The 23,448-nt window shown below is 40.0% G+C and overlaps 1 protein-coding gene and 1 non-coding gene across 2 annotated transcripts in view; both read right to left on the bottom strand.

Annotated features, from left to right (window-relative positions):
• LOC130883346 (protein argonaute-3) overlaps positions 1-23,448 on the bottom strand; it is an 84,606-nt gene that overhangs the window by 18,195 nt on the left and 42,963 nt on the right. Inside the window, exons 6-12 of the mRNA XM_057783575.1 lie at positions 15,218-15,352; positions 9,518-9,605; positions 9,249-9,396; positions 7,592-7,711; positions 2,879-3,001; positions 2,264-2,397; positions 368-552 (exon numbers count right to left, since the gene is read on the bottom strand). Coding sequence (XP_057639558.1) covers positions 368-552; positions 2,264-2,397; positions 2,879-3,001; positions 7,592-7,711; positions 9,249-9,396; positions 9,518-9,605; positions 15,218-15,352 — 933 coding nt within the window. The remainder of the gene's footprint in view (positions 1-367; positions 553-2,263; positions 2,398-2,878; positions 3,002-7,591; positions 7,712-9,248; positions 9,397-9,517; positions 9,606-15,217; positions 15,353-23,448) is intronic.
• On the bottom strand, positions 4,979-5,102 carry LOC130884530 (small nucleolar RNA SNORA17). The gene has a single exon (XR_009058056.1). It is a non-coding gene; the product is annotated as a small nucleolar RNA SNORA17 (small nucleolar RNA).

Here is a 23,448-nt window from a genome sequence, read left to right as displayed (position 1 = left end):
ATGGCTCAGTGGTTAAGAGCACTAGCTGCTCTTCCAGAGGTCCTGAGTTCAATTCCCAGCAACCACATGGTGGCTCACAACCATCTGTAATGAGATCTGTGCCCTCTTCTGGCGTGCAGGAATACATGGAGGCAGAATGTTGTACACATAAGAAATAAATAACTCTTTAAAAATATATATATATATTAGCATTTGGAAATGTCAGGCTATCTAATTCTGAAAGCAATGCTAAGCAGGAGAGGGGGAAATGCAGTAGCTGTTGTTGCAGTGCTGAGATCAAACCCAGGTCTGTGTGCATCTTAGGCCAGTGCGCTAGCAATCAGGCAAACTCTCACTCCTGAAAAATGCAGATTTAAAATGTCCTTACCATACACTGGAGTCTTCCCGGGCAGGATGACGATAATGAGCTGCAGTCCTGAGTAGGTGTTTTTGAGATGCCGGAACATGGGCTCCACGCTGTCTGCTCCCTGCGCATATTTGCAGAAGCAAGGCTGACCCTGGATGGGCATCCCCGCATCCTTGGAAATCTTCCGCAGCTGGTCCGTGAAACCTCTAAAGAAGGTAAAACCACTAAATATACTTTATCTTTTGTATGTGTAGTATTAAGGATTGGACCCATGGTCTGTGTGTGTTTATGCTGCACTGAACTGTATCTCCAGCTCCAAACCGACCACATAATAATGAAAAGTTTAAAGAAAGAAATGGAAGCTGGGCATGGTGGCCCACACCTTTAATTTCAGCACTTGGGAGGCAGAGGCAGTGAGTTCAAGGACAGTGAATCCAGGACAGCCAAGACTTCCAGGAAAGGAAGGGAGGGAGGGAGGGAGGGAGGGAGGGAGGGAGGGAGGGAGGGAGGGAGGGAGGGAGGGAGGATGAAGCATAGACTGTTTTGTATGCCTGTTCCATACGCAAAAGGTTACCAGATTACTAATGTTAAAGGCAACAGAGGGACCAGACACCTGTAGAAACCTCCCTCAATCCTTTGTGGCTATGCACAGTCCCTAGTGGGGTTGAGGAGAAAGCCTGGTTGGTAAAAGCTTTGTTGTGCATGTCTGTACTGTTGGCACTGGGGAAGCAAAGAAGGGAGGCTCCCTGCGGTTTGATGGACAGCCAGTCTAACTGAATTAATGAATTCCAGATTCAAGAAGGTAGAAGGCGATTGAGAGAGACTCCTAAAATCAACGTCTGGCATCAACATGTACATACATCTGCACACGGGCACCTAATACATGTATACACAGATATACGCAATACAAGACCCCCATTGGAACTGAGGATGTTACTAGACCCAATAATTTAATACATTTTTGATCTTAACCAATGGGCATAATTTTGAAGTCTCAAGTATAACAAATAAATTTACACAAATCTATTTCATTGTAATTTCTTTCTTTCTTTTTTCCTTTTTTTTTTTTAAAAAAAAAAAAACAACAACAGGGTTTTTCTGTGTAGCGCTGGTTGTCCTGGAACTTGCTATATAGACCAGGCTGGCCTTGAACTCGGAGATCCACCTGCCTTTGCTTCCTGAGTGTTGGGATTAAAGGTGTGCGCCACAGCACCAGGCCTTATAAATTCAAGAATAAAAATACTCATTCTTAACGTATATTTTTGAAACTTCAGCATGAATTTATCCTTTCCTTATCAAGTTGACAACTTTTGTCTTTTCATTTAAATAATCCAGTGAGTTCTAGGCCAGAGAGGCCCTGGTCAAAACGGAAGTAGATAATGCCTGACGAATGACATCTTGGCTAACCTCTGGACTCTACACGCACAAACAATGCACATACACACACACACACACACACACACACTATTTTTGAGACTGGGTCTTGCTAGCTTATGATTTTCCTGCCTCAGCCTCCCATGTAACTGGAATGATAGGTGATCTCAGCAGGATGAAAGAAACAGTTTTAAAAGTTTACTGGTTAAATATCTCCATACAGAGGCGACATTGGTTAGAGCATGAGATGAATAATTTAAAGTTGGAACTCAGGGCAAGGGGTGGAATTCAGCGGTACAGCCCATTGGATATACAAGGCTCTGGGTTCACCCCCGATAAAGCCCATTGGATATACAAGGCTCTGGGTTCACCCCCCATACAGTCCATTGGATATACAAGGCTCTGGGTTCACCCCCGATAAAGCCCATTGGATATACAAGGCTCTGGGTTCATCCCTGTACCACCAAAAAATAAAAATTAATTTTTTTTTTTTTAAATTCCAGACACCAAAGGTCTCCAGCGCAAACCAAGGTGGCAGCTTACTTCAGGATCTCCTCTCTGCACTGCCTCTGTGTGGCAAAACAAGCTATGGCCCACATTTTGATTTCGACTCCTGTATGGAACTGTTTTCCTCGCATGTCCCACACGCCATGGCTCGGTGTTGCCACTGTCCGGTTCTGTAAGACAAATAACACAACAGATAAACAAGAGCTTTACCAGACAACGCATTCCAGTGAGCTCAAGTAAGCGTTTCAAGTCGCTGAACTGCTAACATCCTTAATACTCTATGTGAAGTTGATTTTTCTAAATCGATAGTATTTATACTGTTAAATCTAAGAGGCCAGCAAGGTAGTTCAGCACGTAAAGGCAGCTGTGGTCCCGAAGCCTGATGACCTGCGTTTGACATATCTGCCACACATAAGAACTCATATGGTGGAAGGAGAGGACCCAACTTCCTCAATCACCCTGACTTCCACATGTGCGCCACCCCCCACAATAAATAAGTAAATTTAAAAAATTATGCCACACTCAAGTGAAGAAGTAACACACCTAACGTATTGTTGAAACATTAAATAATAGGTCCAAGACTTAGAGATCATTCTCTCCATACTTAGCAAATTACACATGCATGGTTAAAACGTTGCTGCTAAACTTTACCCGTCCTCCATACTGGAGCATAGGTGCCGGAAGTACACGTCCGGTTACATGGGCCATTTCATCCCGGACTTTAAATTGGAACTCCTGAACGAATGGATCTGTTTCATAATTTGCACTTCTTACCTAACAACAGAAAAGGTTTGTCATTATTCTCAGACTGTCCCTGAACCGCTTGCCTTACTTGCTAGGACCTCCACTTTTTATGTCACTATGGCAACCATACATCTTGTCATTAGAATCAATGGAGCTCTGACTATAAAGCAGAGAATATGATCCTGCAGACTGTGAGTCAGGAACTGTGGGAAGTCTATGAACACCTTGGTAATTATTCAAAACTGAAATGTAGATATTAGGATGAATAATACACTTAACTATTTGACCCATGAAAATGATAATTTTAAATAATTAAGCTATTTCAGGAGAGAGAAAAACACCTATCTAAAATGGGATAGAACCTCTGATTGGCCAGGTGGTGGTGGCGCACTCCTTTAATCCCAGCACTTGGGAGGCAGAGGCAGGCAGATTTCTGTGAGTTGGAGGCCAGCCTGGTCTACAGGGCTAGTTCCAGGACAGCCAGGGATACAAAGAGAAACCTTGTCTTGAAAGACAAAATAAAACAAAAAACAAAAAAATAAATAAATAAAAATACCCAAACCAAACCAAAACCAAAAATCCTCTATGATTGGATGGGCACAGCTTAATTAGTCAAAATAAAAACAGATAGAAAGTCAGCATCAGTTATAAGGTTTTTTTTTGTTTTTTTTTTAGAGATTATAAATTTTACATAACATATTCATGCATATAGTCAAAGAAAGAATACATGGTTGTCCAGCATTGTATCTTACTCTAAGGTATGTTATTAGCTATTTTTCAAAACATACTTACTTGTCCTCAAGACAATTTACAAAGAGAAGGCAGTGTCAAGTCTGGGTAAAAAGTGTATTTAGAAAACTATATAATCGCCGGGTGGTGGTGGAGCACGCCTTTAATCCTAGCACTCAGGAGGCAGAGGCAGGCGGATCTCTGTGAGTTCGAGGCCAGCCTGGTCTACAAGAGCTAGTTCCAGGACAGGAACCAAAAGCTACGGAGAAACCCTGTCTCGAAAAACCAAAAAAAAAAAAAAAAAAAAAAAAAAAAAAGACAGAGGTGTCACTGTCTCTTTCAAGCTTTAGAAGACTTTTAACAATGTATTATCATACAATTAGACAAAAATCTAGGGTGAGACTCACCCTTTTTTCCTAACTAGACAGGATGTAACAACTACCCTTCACCCCTTATAGAATTATAAGGCAAAGGGGCATTTTTGTTAGCTTACGAAGTGGAGACTTTTGTGTCTGCATGAATGGCTGATATATGAGCATTCTGTGCATGCTTGGCTTCTGCAGGGGCCAGAAGAGTGTTGGATCCCGGGAACTGGATTTACAGGCAATCATGAGCTACCCTGTGGGTGCTGGGAAACAAACCTAATCCTCTAAAACATCAGCAAGTGATTAACCGTGGGGCCATCTCTCCAGTCCTGAGAGAATTTCTGATCTGTTTTTTGGTTTGTTTTTTGAGAATGATCACATTTATTTGGGGCATTTGCTATAGCATCTGGAGCCAGTTTTCCCTTCTTATGTAATTATTATAGCTAAGACCACATGCAGTTGGGCAGATGGGAACTGTTGAATGGAATCTTGGAGGTCTTCCATGCCCCTGGTACCACTACCACTGGCCTGTCAGTCAGTCCTTACTACACTCATTTTGGAAAGATATAGCTCACAATTTAAGACTTGGGCTTCTAGAATCAGAAGAGTGGAATATCCCAGAACCTGGATCCCCCAAACAGAAGCCTGTGTAGGGGGTTCAGCAGGTTCTTGGTCAGGTAACAGTGGGCACACCTGTGAGCCCATGACCTAGAGGTGTATCTGCTCTGTCCTGGCACAGCTGGGCATTCTGCCCAAGGCTCACACAATGAGCAGCTTTAGCCACTCATCTTCCTGAAACCCCCTCTGTGCACATCAGCCTCCCTTCTACCTCAGTGAGCATGTGCAAGGCCATCGGATGCCCTGGGCCAGCCAGCAACTAGGACAGAGGTGGTCCCCACAGGGGGCTTCAGTGAGTGTCAGGCTGCTAGTCCCTCAGATGTTCACAGTTCTGAACACTGAGCGCAGACATAGCCTCTCTCCTCTCTGCCATCTACTGAAGCACATGGAACAGTATCTGTAAGGTCTCCAGGAACGGGGTGTGCTGGATAGGTTTCTGCCAACTTGACATAAGGCTAGAGTTATCTGAAAGGAGGGAACTGCAATTATTTCTATAAGATTGGGCTATAGGGCATTTTCTTAGTGATTGATGAAGGAGGGCTCAGCCTGTTGTGGGTGGTGCCATCCCTGGGTTGGTGGTCCTGGGTTCTATAAGAAAGCAGGCTGAGCAAGCTATAGGGAGCAAGTCAGTGGGCAACATCCCTCCATGGCCTCTGCATGGGTTCCTGCACACAGGTTTGAGTTCCTATCCTGACTCCTTTCATAATGGACAATGATATGAAATAAACTCTTCCTCCCCCCCCAAGTTGCTTTTGGTCATGGAGTTTCATCACAGCAATAAGATAAGTGTTTGTCTTTCACTCTTATGTAGCTAAGGCTGATCTTAAACTCCAACTTGTTATACGGCTGAAACTGGTCATGAACTAATCTTCGTTTCTGCTTCCTGAGTACTGAGTCTGCAGGAATGTGCTACCACAATAGTTCTATATGATGCTGGAGATTGAAACCATGGCCTTTTGTGTGCTAGGCAACACTTAGTCCCTTAACTATGCGTTTGACAAATAATTATCAAACTATTTTCACTTTTGGTTAATAAAACAACAGGAACTGTTTTAAAAAACAAAATATGTAAAGTAGTATTAAAACCTGAGCAAATGCTAGGTGTGGTGTTGCATGACTTTAATCCCAGCACTTGGGAGGCAGAGGTAGGTGCATCTCTGTGAGTTTGAGGCCAGCCTGATCTACAGAGTGAATTCTAGGACAGCCAGAGCTGTTACATAGAGAAACTCTGTCTTGAAAAACAAACAAACAAACAACCCACCCCCAAAAGCTTCTGCAAGTGCTTGTCAATTGTTTTGGGAAATATATTAATATTTATTGATTCCCCCTTGTTTGATTAGACGGTTTAAATGATATTCAGGGGAGAGTAACACAAGATCCAGGTATTCCTTAAAAACAAAACAAAACAAAAAACTTCACCCCATTTTGAGTATTCTATCAGTTTACTTAAAAAATATTTTTATTTGTGTGTGTGTGTGTGTGCCCATGCAGTCCAGGAGATAGTGGTAGAGTCCCTATACTAGAACCACAGACACCTGTGAGCCTCCTGATGCATGCCCTCTCCCAAAGCAGCACGTGCTCTCAACTATCGTGCCGTCTCTCCAGCCTCCTCAATCGATTTATTTACTTCTATTTAGCTTTAGAAATGAACAGGTAATATTGTATATTTTTAACTTTAAAATATTTTATCATAAAAGTAACGCAGGCTGCCAGGCGGTGGTGGCGCACGCCTTTAATCCCAGCACTCGGGAGGCAGAGGCAGGGCGGATCTCTGTGAGTTCGAGACCAGCCTGGTCTACAAGAGCTAGTTCCAGGACAGGCTCCAAAACCACAGAGAAACCCTGTCTCAAAAACCAAAAAAAAAAAAAAAAAAAAAAAAAAAAAAAGTAATGCAGGATCTTCATAGAAAAATCGGAAGGAAGATGGCTTGGTGGGCACAGTGCCTGCCCCAAGCTTGATGACCCGAGTTCAACACCTGCTCCCCAGGAACCCCCCATGAAGGAAGAAGAGAACGGACTCCAGCAAGTTGTGCTCAGACCTTCCCAGCTGTGCTGTGGCACATGCATGCTCACACACATACACATGCACACAAAAATAATAAATCACAATTAAAAAAAGAAAAAGAAAAAAAATAAGGGGCTGGAGAGATGGCTCAGGGGTTAAGAGCACTGGCTGCTCTTACAGAGGTCCTGAGTTAAATTTCTAGCACACACATGGTGGTTACCAACCATCTATAATAAGATCCAATGCCCTCTTCTGTATACATGCAGAACACTCATAAAACATAAATAAACAGGATTAAAAAAAGAAAAGAAGTCAGGTGGTCGTGGAGTACACCTTCAATCCCAGCACTAGGATGTAGAGGCAGGTGAATCTCTGAGTTGACGGATAGCCTGATGTACAGAGTGAGTTCCAAGACAGCCAGAAAGAAAGATTATAATTCTATTACCCTGAAACATCATTTTAAAGATGTTGATACAAGTCTACCTCATCATTTCCAAGGCCCTATATACTAATAAAATTTTCATGTAATGTGTAACAAGCATTTTCTAGTTGCTGCAATCTCTTAATGATAGTAATTTTATTGATTTTATCTGTTGTGTGAATACATAACAGAGGCCTAGAATTGGGAAGTGATAAGTCCCAGAATGAATCAGCAATTAGTCAGCTGTGTAGTTCTGGCTGTTCTGGAAGTAGCTCTGTAGACCAGGCTGGTCACAAACTAACTCACAGAGGCCTGCCTCTGCCTCCCAAGTCGTGGGAGCCACCACACCTGTTCCATGATCCCTTTTAATCCTGTCACTTCATAAAGTGGCAATATGGCATCAGCTGGTAAGGACATGGTTTTTGAGTAGCTCACCCTAATACACTTTAAATTCCTATTTCTAGGAATTAGTTATGTACTAACCAATCTGCTAATTTCTTCTTGTCTATCTGGTGCAGATCTTGCTGTTGCCTTAATCATAGTAGAAGTCTGATTGTCAGTTAGTTTCTTGATACATCGTTGCCCAGCCACAATATTACAGACCTAGAAATAGAACAATTCATACAACGCATATATTTATGTTAGAATTCACTCACTCAATGCCAATCATGTTAAATATAATTTTAAAATCTACTTTATTAAACTATTTCTTTTATTCTCATGTTAAATAAAAGAATAAAAAACAAACTACACATGATCACGCAATTATAATTAGGTAAAAGGTACACAAAAGGATCAAAAGACTAAAAGAAGGGGCTGGAGAGATAGCTCAGAGGTTAAGAGCACTGATTGCTCTTCCAGAGGTCCTGAGTTCAATTCCCAGCAACCACATGATGACTTACAACCATTTGTAATGAGATCTGATGCCCTTTTCTGGTGTGCAGGCAGAACACTGTATACATAATAAGTAAATAAATCTTTAAAAAAAAGACTGAAAAAAGCATAGCAAAAACGCTAACTGGTAGAACTATAGGTGAGCTTTCTTCATACTGTGTTGGCTAGTTTTATGTCAACTTTACACAAGCTAGAGTCATCGCAGGGGAAGGAACCTCCATTAAGAAAATGCCTCCAAGCCGGGCGGTGGTGGCGCACGCCTTTAATCCCAGCACTTGGGAGGCAGAGGCAGGCGGATCTCTGTGAGTTCGAGACCAGCCTGGTCTACAAAGGGAGTTCCAGGACAGGCTCCAAAGCTACAGAGAAACCCTGTCTCGAAAAACCAAAAAGAAAAAAGAAAAAAAAAAAAAAGAAAATGCCTCCATAAGATCAGGCTGTAGGCAGACCTGTAAGGCATTTTCTTAATTAGTGATTGACGAGGGCGCACCCAGTCTATTGTGGGTGGTGCCATCCTTGGGCTGGTGGTCCAGGGTTCTATTAAGGAAGCAGGCTGAGCAAGCCACGGGGAGCAAGCCAGTAAGCAGCACCCCTCCATGGTCTCTGCATCTGCTCCAGCCTCCAGGATCCTTGAGCTCCTGTCCCGACTCCCTTTGATGATGAACAGCCATGTGAAGGTGTAACCCAAGCAAACCCTTGCCTCCCCAAGCTGCTGCCAGTTGTGATGTTTCATCGCAGCAACAGGCACTCTGACTAAGATACATGCTACTTTATTTAATGAAATTTTAGAAAAAAATCAGAATTAAAAATTGTTCAAATTCCAAATAAATGTGAGACTCAAATACATCACAGGCCATAAAAGACCCTAGAAGAGTGGTGAACAGAGCCAGGTCTGTGGGTCAAGTGCTTGCTGCATAGGGACCGAGTTCAGATCCCTAGCACTAATGTAAACAGCTAGGCATGGTGGTGCACACCTATAACCTCAGAGCTGCGGGAAGAAGAGGGGGAACAGGATCCTGGAGGGTGGCTGGTCAGCTAGCCCAGCTCAAATAGTAAGTTCCAGATTCACTGAGAGACCTTGTCTCAACAACTAGATGGATTGCAATACAGGAAGGCTCTTGATGTCCTCCTCTGGCCTATGCGCGCGCACGCGCGCGCACACACACACACACACACACACGGCGCGTGCACGTGCACACACGCACAGAGAGGACAAACAGAAGCAGCCATAAGCAGTTAAAGACATTACTTCCAGCGGCAGGTACGTATGCTTCTGCTCCTGTCCCACTTGCAGACAGGGAAGGTGGGGGTACTTCAGCTGAAGAGAGTACTTTTCTCTGAAATACTGCGCTACAGTTCTCTCCACAGTCTGGCCGTTTTCTAACTGCAAAGGAAAGCTGGAAAAAAGAAGAGCTGACGTGAACAACCCTTATCCTCTTGTGAGCTAGCAAACTACCCACCCCTTACTTAGAGTGAGCTGCCTCATATCGCTGTGTGGGAGACACCAGCTTTCCTTACGTTTGATGGCTGGCGGGCCTTCTTGTTACATTACAAACGCGGTATTTCCGTCTCATTGTTCCACAATGAGTCACTTCAACCTTCAGACCTGTTCCCAACAAGAAAAATGAAGGTTACAGAAATTTCAGGAAAAATACTTACCCAGGTTGTTCACTACTATAAAAAAATCTCAGTTCTGAGCTGGCAGAAAAATCTGTGACACGAGCAATGTGATACTAGGACGTTTTGAATATGACATTGCTAATAATCGTTCTAATAATGATTGACCTTTTAATGCCAACTACTTTTCTTTTTTATTAAGCATTTTTAATTTATTCATTTTTCTTCATTTATTAATTTTTCTTAGCAATAGAGGCTACTAGAATGGAAGCTAAATAATTCTTAATTCTCAGAAATATTTATTTGTGTGTGTGTGTGTGTGTGTGTGTATGACCATGCACAAATGAACGTAGAGGTCAGAGGACAACTTGCAGGAATTGGTTCTTTTCTTCCACCATGTGGGTTCTAGGGACCAAACTCAGATTGCCAAGCTTGATGGCAGCAAGTGAATCTGACAACTGAGCCATATTGTCAACCCTCCAAAGAATTCTTTTGTAGTTTCTGAAACAGGGTCTCTCTATGTATCTCTGGCTGTAGTGGAACTTGCTATGTAGACCAGGCTGACCTAGAACTCACAGAAGACCCACCTGCTTTTGTCTCATAAGTGCTGGGACTAAAGGTGTGTGCCACCACCCTGGGGATCCTCCAAGTAATTCTTTTTTATTTATTTATTTGTTTGTTTACTTATTGGTTTTTCGTGACAGGGTTTCTCTGTAGCTTTGGGGCCTGTCCTGGAACTAGTGCTTGTAGACCAGGCTAGCCTTGAACTCACGGAGATCCACCTGCCTCTGCCTCCTGAGTGCTGGGATTAAAGGATTCATTTATTTAATTTTATGTGCATTGGTGTAAGCATGTCAGATCCCCTGGAACTGGAGTTACAGACAGCTGTGAGCTGCCATGTGGGTGCTGAGAATTGAACCTGAGTCCTCTGGAAGCACAGTCAGTGTTCTTAACCACTAAGCCATCTCTCTGGCCCCCAAATAATTCTTAGAGCAGGCGATATTTACCTTCTTATGGAGTCACCAACCCCTTTGAGAATCTGATGAAAGCAATAAACTCTCAGTAAAATGTATACATATAATTTAGCAACTAATTTTTTAAAGATTTATTTATTTTATATGCATTGGTGTTTTGCCTGCGTGTATGTCTGTGTTAAGGTGTCAGATCCTCTGGAACTGGAATTACAAACAGTTGTGATCTGCCATGTGGGTGCTGGGAATTGAACCTGGGTCCTCTGGAAGAGCAGCCATTGCTCCTAACCACTGAGCCACTTCTCCAGTATGTAATTTTAAATCTTTCTAGGTCTTTGTAGTTCATTTGTGATTCAAGGATTCCAGGCCAATTCTAGAAAGTAAAGAAATGAGCTTTAAATCTTCAACTGAAGAAAAAAATTATTTTTTCAGGTACTCAGGGCCTTGTGTATGCCAGGCAAGGGTCCTACCACGAAGCTATATCCTCCCTGAAGCCTTTACAGTTTGTTTTAAGACAGGGTCTGGCTGAGTTGCCACAGTGGCCTTGAATTTATCTACCTTCCTCAGTCCCCAATACGAGGGTGTGCCTCCATGCCTGGCACATCAACTGACACTCTTCAGGAAGTTTCATATTTTTATTTATTTGTGTGTGTGTGTGTGGGGGGGGGAACAGTAGTCTCTATGCAGTCCTGGCTGTCTTGGAACTTGCGACCAGGTTGCCCTTGAACTCTCAGAGATCCCCCTACTTGTGCCTTCTAAGTGCTGGGATTAAAGGTGCATGCCACCATTCCCAGCAGGGTTTTCTTAAGCAGTGCTGAGAAACAGTGTCCTGAGATGACGTTTCTGTTTGTGCTGACATGGCAGTCATTAGGAATTTGTTACTGATTCCATGAAAGTTTAATTTTAATAAAATTAGTTACACAAACTCCTGGCTGCCATATTCGCCAATGCAGTAGCCCAGGAGTTAACAATACAATATACCATAGAAGGAGTTAACATATAAAAGCTACTCTTCGGGGCTGGAAAGATGGCTCAGAGGTTAAGAGCACTGACTGCTCTTCCAGAGGTCCTGAGTTCAATTCCCAGCAACCACATGGTGGCTCACAGCCATCTGTAATGAGATCTGGTGCCCTGTTCTGGCATGCAGGCATACATGGAAGGAATGTTGAATACATAATAAATAAATAAGTCTTAGAAAAAAAAAAAAAAGAAAAGCTACTCTTCACAGAAAAACACATCCAACCTAAATTTGGCCTGGCTCTGAAGAGTGAGTCTAGAAGGTTACAGATGGAGGAGTTTTAGTTTCTGAATAGAAATTATGGTTATTACACTTTAAGCAATTTCACTTTTATATCTGTAATTCCTATAGTGCAGTAATTCTCATCTGAATGTGACTTTGCCCACCTCTGACCCTGAACATTGAGTAATGCCTGGAGAAGGTGTACGTGTGTGTGTGTGTGTGTGTGTGTGTGTGTGTGTGTGTGCAAATCCTGGTCGTGACACACTTCATCATTAAGCTACATTCCCAGCCCTAGGAAGACTTCTGTGACTCTTAAAACTAGGTGATATCACTGGCAGTTGGTGAGTAGGGACTGGACATTTCCAAATATTCTAGAAAGTGCAGAATTGTACCTCCCAACTCAACAAAGAATTATCCAGGACAAAATGAAAGAGAAATCTTAACACAGTGTAATTTGTTTTCTTACCTAATTACAGTACCAAATATAAAGTACACTCATAGTAAATGATAATTTTCTTTTGATATATCAGCACAAATTAGGATAGTAAATCATTTTTCTTTAAAAGTATTCTTAATAAAAAATCAAATCACTGAGAATTTTTCATTATAGATACATTCTAAAATTAAGATTTCAAATATTTATTATGTTATGATTAAGGAGGCCAAAAAACCACAATATGGTTTTTTTCCACAATTATGGAAACAGCAATAATATGAAGTAAGCAACATAAAAGTATTATATTTAGGGGGGAAAGTAATAAAATAAGTTTTGTTGAACCAGTTAACTATTTTCAAGTTTTCCCCAGGATTTAAAAAATATAGTTTTATGTAAAATATTTTTATATAAATGAGGTTCTACAAGCTCATAAAACAAGTTTTTACTGAAAGCAAATTAGTGCTTATAAATACATAAAATTATCACACATTTCCCCCAATATTCCTGCTGTGTAAGTCCCAAGAATTACTGTTAAAAAAACTACTCCAGGGGGCTGGAGAGAGGGCCCAGTGGTTAAATGCACTGACTGCTTTTCCAAAGGTCCTGAGTTCAATTCCCAGCACCCATATGGTTGCTCACAACCATCTGTAATAAGATTTGGTGCCCTCTTCTGACCTGCAGGCAGATATGCAGGCAAAACACTGTATACATAATAAATAAATAAATCTTTTAAAAATTTTTAAAAAATTCAAACAGGCTAGGCTCCCACAAAGCCAGTACATGCAGTAAAAAATAAAAAAAAAACCACTCCAAAGTTATTACTAACTAGTTGAAAGTAAGTTTAACTAGAATTCAATCAATATACTAAAATTTATATTAATTATGACATAATTTATGACACTATTTAGTAGCTAACATCAAATTCCTTACGTAAGTTAAATCTTAAACTCAAACATCACTGAACACAAAACTCTATTTTTTTGACTTCCTATGATAGGAATACATGATGCACTTTAAAAACCCCTCTTTTTAAAAACAGTCTTCTTGACTTTGAATGGATTTAAATACTCTGGTTTAGATACAACCCAGATTTTCTACCCCAAATTTAAGATCATAGGTACCTAACAATTAGACCAAGTCCAGGGGCTAGCAAAAAGTCAAAATTATAAAGAATGGAATAGATAATTCTCTGCCCAGGTCCCTCCCCAAACCCTCCATCCAACCAAAATGTTCGGCTTTAATAGACATTTAACCTATAAACTTGGCTTTACCTTCACTATCACATCAACTTTATAATGCTTTCTAGTCAAATTTTCAGTCATTTCTTTGGGCCCCTGAGCAGTTGCAGTTAGGATCGAGTCCATGCTCTCCGGGCAGCAGCTGAATCCTTGTTCTGTACATCTTGTATTTTCTGTGATAGAGTGGTGATATGAGTTGATTGCATAGTTACCGCACAGTAATGTAAGTGATTGCATGATATCAGAGGTGGTAACTAAGCAGCAACTCCACTAGAAACCATGGCATTTAGATGATCACATACAATGGCAGGTAATGCACGAACCTCCTGACAGTGCTAACTGCAGTTGAAACAGGTTATGAAAGGACAATGATATGGTTGCAAAACAGTCATCTTTAACAGCGTCTTATTCTGGCACTCATAGGGCTTGAGATAGATGGATGCTCATTAACAAGACAGGAAGGGCTTTCCTTCTAATGCTTTGTTACAATGACCGTCGCCTTTCTGTTGTTACTGAATGGCAAAGGATGGATGAGAACTGAACAAGCAGGATGTATTCACCTACTCTAATTGGTTTGGGGACTGAAAGATGTTCAGTGAACAAACTTGAATGCTTCCTTCAAACCACAAGCTGAAAATTATCTGCAACAAATAGGTAAAATCTTAAAATAAAAACAACATAATTATTTCTGTTTATTTACAATGTAGCATTTAATATAAACAGTTTGTTACTCCTTATTAGACAATATCTGGTTTTCCTTCATGACTACATACTATACTAAACACAGTGGGGTTACATTTTACTCGAGGATTAGATACTAAAGCCATAAATAAGGAGGGGATTGTACACAATTAAACTGCTTTTTTTTTTTTTTTTCTCGAGACAGGGTTTCTCTGTGGTTTTGGAGCCTGTCCTGGAACTAGCTCTTGTAGACCAGGCTGGTCTCGAACTCACAGAGATCCGCCGCCTGCCTCTGCCTCCCAAGTGCTGGGAATTAAACTGCTTTTTAAAAATCCCTGAAATTGCTGATAAACCACAGTGTGCATGGGTTTATGCACTTAAAAATATACAGAAGGAGCAAGTATGCACAAAATATAATATCAGAACACTATTAAAGTGATTTTAATTTGAGGGACCATAGATACAACTTTTTCAGTGAAATGAACATATGATGCAACACCACTGTAAAAATCTTAGCTACGAAGATAGTCCCTCTATAATGCACGTTACACGAAACTGGTGAACTCTATATTCTCAAATTCCAAAGACATAAGATTTAAAAGAACTGTAATTTTAGAAAAATAATGAGATCATTAATCAGAATATGCTCAAAGAGTGAGTCAAATTCTAAAGTTAAAATATTTTAAAGATAAGATTCTTACTTGGGAAAGATAGTATTAAAGAAACACTTTCCCATGAGACACACTCATCTCTCCAGCTAGTACAGGACAGTGTTCACAATAACGAAAACATAGCTGGATTGCTCAGCAGTCTTCATCTAACCACTATCTAAGAAGCTACAGCAATGGATCTGATGTAACATTTTATAATTATCTATATTCTATTGGACATATCACACAGATTGATCCTAATTATAAAAATAGAAAGTTTTCTCATCCATGCATTTTATAGTCAGGCTGTTTTAAAAAGCTAATTAGTAACAAACTAAAGAAATGATGTCTGAAAGTATAGTCTTCTAAACGCTGATTAACTCACCTTTTATCTCCTTAGTGAATTTGACCCGATGAGAATCAGTCAGAGGTCTGGGTTGCTCATCAATGTTATGAATGTCAAGAACTTCACACATGAACTGAATTACAGGTTGTGCTTTGTAGAAGGCAGTGGCAGAAACTAAGAAAAAACACAAATAGTAGAAATTAATTTCAGGAGCTTGTGAGTCCAGCTCACAAAACAACCTCCCATGGTTCAGGTTAGAAGCCACAGCATAGTAAAAGGAACTTAGAAAATTTCTTATCTGAGGGGTTACAGAATAAACTCAACACACATGCTGTTCAAGTCATGGTCTTTATCCTTCTGCCTCTCTAATTTTCTTGTTCTAATTCTGTAGCTCTAAATCTTTTTCTATTTCATTGTTTCAATTTTCTCTGCTTCTCTGCTCACCTAGCTTAAATACACTTTTTACAGGAGGCTTGAAGTAATAATAAAAAAGTTACAAGAGTCACATCTCATTGGTCAAAAGCACATTCCTTTGGGTGAGCAGTAAGGGCCAAACCCTTTACCATGGCAACACAAAGCTTCAAGGTTTCTGGAGGACGGGCACATGGTGCCCAGTGAGACAGGCTATGAGATATAGTTCTTTTTCAGCTAGACTTAGCAAATGAAGAATTGGCATGATTTTTTTTAGGCTTGTGTTAATAACTTTGTTTAGACGCCTGCAACTCTGACCTTGTGAATAACTGTAAAGTTTAAAACTTATGATCCATTCACAAAATCCTTTAGTCTAGTCTGAACTTGCTCTGAGGTAAAAATGAGCTGATTGTGTGCATTTTGTCTTAGACTGAGGAGAAATTTGTTATTTTCTTGTGTTGATCTGAGTGAAAAGAACAAAGCAGGCTTTTAAATGCCTTGAAATCCTCGTAAGACAATACATCTAGTTTTGAAGCATATCCTAGCATATTTTCTACACATCAAGATCATCTTCCTGACCATCCACAGATATATATGCCCAGTAAATGGAAAATGTTAACGAGATAAACATACAAGCAGTGGTAAAACACCCAAAGCAGTTCTTAGGAAAGAAATGAAGGGACTCATGAGAGAAATTACAGACAGAGACAGTTATCTGCAGCCAGTGACCCCAAGGCTTTTCCAAGTGGGGCTTCCCATTAGAGAAGCCATCTGGTAGGTCAGCCTGTTTAACACTAGTTGTCACCTGCTGTATACTCCTATGGCCTATAACAAATTATTATTTAAAAACCCAGAAACTTCATCATAAGTTCCCATAATTAACTATGTACAGTTAAAAATGGTCCCTTATATGAACTCATATAACATATATTATACCCCCGACATACATGTGTGTGTTTTCCAAAATAAAGTAATTGGATTTCTGAGGTATAAGAACAAAAATACCATAGTTTTTATAATCTATCTCTTTCACCACAAGTAACTATTTTAACAGTGAAGGGTTCTAGGAGACAAGAACTTGTGAAGCCAAAGAATGCCCAAGTCCTTTAGCAGAGAAGAGAGTGGATTATTTTTTAAACAAGGCTTCCTATGCTACCATGCTAGTTTCTTCTAGAGAGAGAGCATGCATTACCTTGTAAGGACTTAAGAAGACAGTATTAAACCCAAGTCACAGGTCATACCAGGGGTATCTGCCAAATGATCCTGAGTAACTGGGGGGTTAATGACCTGTGTACTAACCAGCATGATTATTTTAAAAATGGTTTCTTATTTCTGGGTTTTGGAACTACAAGATGGTTAGTAGACTACACATCTTTTCTCCTTCTCCTTCTCCTCCTCCTCCTCCTCGCAGGTGGTTATGAGCTGCCCAATGTGGGTACTGAAGATGGAATTCAGGCAGACAGACTGTGCTCTTAACCACTGAACCATCTCTCTAGCCCTACATTACATTCTTTTACTGAAAAATTGTGGGGCTATTTCTGTGCACAAGCAAATGCCAGCAAAGACAAAGGTGGTGGTGATTCATGCCTTTAGCCCCAGAATTCATGAGGCAGAAGTGGGCAGATCTCTATGAGTTCTACATGGTCATCAGGGCTACATAGTGACACCCATCTCAAAAAACAAAACAAAACAAAAACAAAACCAACAAAAAGCCAAAACCAAAAATATGCCAGTGAGATATATGTGTGTATATATACACTGCACACTTATTTTTCATAACGTTTAATTAGTTCAGCCTGGGTTACTTTTAAAAACAGAAATAAACAGATAAGAGAAATATATCATGAAGAACATGCTCTTTCATCTTTGCTTTAACCCTAAAGGTGGATTTTCTTCACTGGTTACCACCAGTCCCATGTAATGTTTCCCAAGTCACAGCTGAAACGACCATACAAACGTCCTACAATGACTTCTACTGCATTTTCCTGTTACCCTGCTAATCGTCTCATCGATTGCCATCTTCTAAAGTACACACAACAACACGGACATTTGGCACGAATATTAAGCCTTGTGATACAGAAAAGGATGGGTTGAAAGGGCAGGCCTCCCACGGAGGAGAGGAGGGAGGGGAAACTGCAGCTGGGATGTAAAATAAGAAAAAAGGATTGGCTGCAATCAGTGCACAGGGTCTTAAGTAAGAGTAACTTTTAGTGGAGCTTTCAAACTTCTGTTGATGTTTTGTTTTTAAGACAGTGTCTCATAGAGCCCAGGCTAGCCTCACTTGCTATGTGTGTATGACCTTGAACTTCTTTGATCATCTTTTTTCCACTTCCCAAGTGCTTAGATCATAGGCCTGCAGCACCATGTCTGGTTTATGTGGTACTGTAGACTGAACTTAGGACTCTCTGTGTTCCAGGCAAGCATTCTACCCACTGAACAACATCAACCAGACCAGCTGCCCCACCCCCAGCTGATATTATAGGCATGTATCATGGTGCCAGATGATTCCTAATACTTCATAAGCCTATATGAATTTTATACCTTCTTTCCCTTTCACAAATAAGCTAATTACTCTTGAAAAAAGTTAATAGTATTTAAAAACTCTACTAAACAAATATACAATAAACATATGATATCTATTAACTAAAAGTTCTATGTTGACACAAACCTAAAACATAACATAAAAGCATGGGGGCTGGAAAGATGGCTCAGAGGTTAAGAGCACTGACTGGTCTTCCACAGGTCCTGAGTTCAATTCCCATCAACCACATGATGGCTCACAACCTCCCTAATGAGATCTGGTGCTCTCTTCTGGCCTGTAGGCAAACATACAGGCAGAATATTGTATACATAATAAATAAATAAATCTTAAAAAAAGAGGGAAAGCATATAATAATTTTTATAAATAGAGGTTCACAAAAGCACTTTATAGAACCTGCACTGCTGTAATTAATATTCTTATTGTACTAGGGCCAGAAGGGGCCTTCCTTAATTTGATCAGTCTAACAAAACTCCATGGTAAATCCTACTTTGTTTAATGCAAGTTACTAATTAACACAGTAAAGCAAATTAAGAAAAATAAAAAGTAAAAATGGAAGAAAATGGAAAACAAATAATTATACATCAGTGTAACTATATAGAAAACTACTCTGTAGATAAATTATTATACATCAGTGTAACTATATAGAAAACTACTCTGTAGATAAATTATTATACATCAGTATAACTATATAGAAAACTACTCTGTAGATAAATTATTAGAAATTCTGCCAGACTTAAGCTTACAAAAATAAATTGTATTTTTACAAACTAGCAATCAACTCAAAATTTAATGAAAAAGATATTCTTTGCAATCAACATATTTTAAAATGTATTTACTTATTACACATGTGTGTGCGAGGTTCATGGAGCATGTGTCATGCCACAGTGCAAAAACTTGGTAGTCGGAGGACAGTTTGCAAGAGTTGGTTCTCTTCTTCCACTATGTGGGTTCCGGGGATCAAACTCAGATCAGTAAGTTTGGACACAAGGGCCTTTGCCCAATGAATCCTCTTGCTGGCCCACAACAAAAATTTGAAAGTACTTGGGATGAAGTCTAAGCAAAAATATGTGTAAGAATTACAAAAGTAACAGGTATATTTAATATAGAAATATTGTAGAGACACTCTAACAGTAAAATACCCTATCCATGTACATTTATTCTCAGATTTATCAGCATATTCAAAACAACTACCAATAAGACCGAACAAGTGTCAAATAGGATGCAATGGTTATCCATGGAAACCAAGAAACTAATACTACAATTACCTTAAAGAATAAAACAAAGAAAACAATAAAAGAATGAAGCGAGAATAGCCATGACCACTCTTAAGAAAAAGGCATGGGGCTCAATGGTTAAGAGCTCTTGTTACTCTGGCAGAGCACCCAGGTTCAATCCCCAGCACCCACAGGATGGCTCACAGCCATCTGAAACTCCAGTTTTAGGGGATCAGATGCCCTCTTCATGGGAGCCAGGCACACACATGGTGCACACACATATATATGCAGGCAAAATAGTCATACACATAAAATGAAACAAGTAAACCTGTTTGTTAGATTTTGGTTTTTGAGACAGGGTTTCTCTGTGTAGCCCTGGCTGTTCTTGAACTTGCTCTGTAGACCAGGCTGGTTTCGAACTGAGAGATCTGCTTGTCTCTGTCTCCTAAGTGTTGGGTTATAGGCATGAGTCACCATCACCCGACTGGATCCAATTATTTTTTTAGAAATGTTTATAACTGTTTAAATACAACTTATTATTTTACTTCTTCCCATTAACTTGAAATGCCACCTCAGACATTTACAAAGTTTCCATGAATACACACAGCTGCTTTGTTTCTAGGCTCTCTCTGAGTCATTCATTACAACTTTTTTTTTTCTTTTCCTTTTCTTTTTTTAATTGATTTCTATTGAACTCTACATTTTTCTCTGCTCCCCTCCCTGCCTCTCCCCTCACCCCTTCAATCCTCCCCCAAGGTCCCCATGCTTTCAATTTACTCAGGAGATCTTGTCTTTTTCTACTTCCCATGAAGATAGATCTATGTATGTCTCTCTTAGTGTCCTCATTGTTGTCTAGGTTCTCTGGGATTGTGGTTTGTAGGCTGGATTTCTTTGCTTTATGTTTAAAAACCAATAAGTGAGTACATGTGGTAATTGTCTTTCTGTGTCTGGGTTACCTCACTCAAAATAATGTTTTGTAGATCCATCCATTTTCCTACAAAATTCAAGATGTCGTTACTTTTCTCTGCTATGTAGTACTCCATTGTGTAAATGTACCACATTTTCCTTATCCATTCTTTGGTCGAGGGGCATTTAGGTTGGCTCCAGGTTCTGGCTATGACAAACAAAGCTGCTATGAACATAGTTGAGCACATGTCCTTGTGGCACGATTGAGCATCCTTTGGATATATAACCAAAAGTGGAATTACTGGGTCTTGACGAAGGTTGTTTCCTAATTTTCTGATATTTTTTTATTTTTCAAGACCGGGTTTCTTTGTAGCTTTGGAGCCTGTCCTGGAACTAGCTCTTGTAGACCAGGCTGGCCTCGAACTCACAGAGATCCACCTGCCTCTGCCTCCTGAGTGCTGGGATTAAAGGCATGTGCCACCACCACCCAGCTCATTAGAACTCTTAATTAATTAAGAAATTAGCATGATTTGTGAGAGAAGACAAGGGCCAGCAAGCTAGCTCAGTGGGTAAAGGTGCCTGCCACCAGGCCTGAGGATCTGAATTTCACCCCAGGAGCCCCAAGGTAGAAGAAGAGAATTGACTTCTCCAAGTTGTCCTCCAAGTTTATTCCCCCATAAATAAAAATATAATTAAAAAGATATGGGATCCACCTAAACATCAATCAACAAAATGAGATAAATTATATTATAAACACATGCCGGGTAGTGGTGGCACATGCTTTTAATCCCAGTACTTGGAAGACAAAGGCAGGCATATCTTACGAGTTCAAGGCTAGCTTGGTCTTCACAGTGAAGTTCCAGGACAGCCAGGGCTACACAGTCAGACTCTGTCCTGAAAAAGCAAATCAAACAAACAAAATTATAAACACATATATACTACAAATTAAAATAAATGAGAAGGCACCAAAATTCAGTTAAATTGAGAAAAACAGAAGTTAAGAAAGTTTGAGAAGATTGTATCTAGATAGACAATTGGAGAAAAAATTATCAAATTGAGCAATAAGATTATGAGTGAGTTCAATTTGTGAGCATAATGTATTACTGAGTTTATTACGGGTAATTTCATTAAACTTTTATAAAATATCCTAAAATCCACATACTAGATTTACTCATTGATAGTAGGTAAAACTGTTTTGTTTGTTTTTTCATAGTGCTGTGAACAGAAGTTAGACCTATACATGCTAGGTAAACACTCTCCCACAGAGCTCTGTTCCCAACCCAACTTTCTGCTTCTGTTGGAAACTTCTCCTTTACTTTTCTCACTTATTGCATGTTTGTTTAATTAATTAATTAACTAATCAACTGACTGTACTAGGGATCAACTCAGGGCCTTAGGTGCACTAAACAGTGCTTTACAAGGAAACAATGTTTAAAAAGGTCTGTTAAACTGAGCGGTGGTGGCGCACACCTTTAATCCCAGCACTTGGGAGGCAGAGGCAGGTGGATCTCTGTGAGTTCGAGGCCAGCCTGGTCGACAAAATCAGTTCCAGGACAGGCTCCAAAGCTACAGAGAAACCCTGTCTTGGAAAATAAATAAATAAGTAAACCCAGTTAAGAAAAAATCCTTCTGACATTGAAAACACAACACAAACAGAATGAAAGAAGGGTTGGAAATCAAATCAACTTGCAGGAGTTTGATTCTAACCCAACACCCACTACTTTTCTGAGTGTCGCTTATGTATTTATTTAGTGTGGTACTTGGAATTGAACCTTTGGCTTCATGCATGATAAACAAGTGCTATGCTACTGACCCTCATTTCTAGTCCTTTGAGCTTCGAATTATTCATCTGTTAAAAAACAAACAAACAAAAAACTTCTGGAGCTAGAGAGATGGCTCAGTAGTTAAAGGAGCTTACACCTGTTCCAGAGGGCTTGAGTTTGGTACCCAGAGCTCACATCCAGGCATAACTCCAGGTCCAAGAGATCTGACAACTTTTTCTGGTATCTGGATACTCACAACAAATCATGGCACATATATGCATATATGCAGACATAACTACAGACTCAGAAATAGAAATAACATTTCTCAGAGCACTGGAAATTACTAATGCAGGGCACCCACTTGTGCCTGAAATATGGTAGCAACCCAGAGCAGCCTTTTCCACGTCTGAGTAATTTTCTACTCATGTCATTTGCTCACCAATCTACTGCTTGCAGGCAGTTATACTCTCGGTGTACAGTAATTATTTGTACAATAATTCTTTGAAGACACTGTATGAAGTCTCATGAAAATGAGATTAGGATTTTCACTGTGCCCAAACTGAAACCCGGGAGGACTGGGGGGTACAGCTCAGTGGTTAGAGGACTTGCCTACTGTGTACAGATCCCTGGATTTTGTTCCTAGCACTGCAAAATAAAATATAGGTAAGTAAATCAGACACAACAGAAAAGTACAGATGAAAATAAAAAAGAATTAAGTATTTGCAACATTTAGTACCAAGAATGTCTGGATTAAAATTAATAATCAAAAATATAGCAATATATGATGGATCCTAGCAAAAAAATTGATCACACCTATAATTTAATGCTAGGCAGATATTGCTGGGAGGGATGCTGAAGGGTTACATGCTACAAATCCTGCTTGCCCCAATTGTGTTACTTAAAAACGAACCACTAGGGGTTGGAGAATGGCTCAGCAATTAGGATCAGCGACTGCTTTTCCAGAGGACCAGTGTTTGACTTCCAGCACTCACACAGTGGCTCACAACCATCTGTGACTCCAGTTCCAGGGGACCCAACACTTCTGACCCCCAGAAACACCAGGCACACACTTGATGCACATACATAAATACAGACAAAATACTCATACACACAAAGAAAAACCAAAAAAGCTAAAAAAAAAAAACAAACCCAAAATGAAAAAGCAGCTCCTCCTGCTAGTACCCCAGATGCCTCTTTCCCAAAACCTTTCCCAGACCTAACAGTGTGCTCTAAAGGAACCACTTTTTTTTTTTTTAACTTCTGATTAGTGCCTTCTTTCTTTATGGATTTACAATATGAATACATCACAAAATCTAGTTCAGATGTCCCTGATTTTGAATTTTATGTGACTGGAAATAAACTGAAAATAACCAGATTTTAGTTAAAGCTTATTTCTAACTCAATCATATCAACATATCAATATAATTTTTAAAT

Source organism: Chionomys nivalis, chromosome 11 (assembly GCF_950005125.1).
Source record: "Chionomys nivalis chromosome 11, mChiNiv1.1, whole genome shotgun sequence".
NCBI classification, from domain to species: Eukaryota; Metazoa; Chordata; class Mammalia; order Rodentia; family Cricetidae; genus Chionomys; species Chionomys nivalis.
The sequence above is the reverse complement of the archived record's forward strand: the minus strand, read 5'-3'. Positions and strand labels throughout refer to the sequence as shown.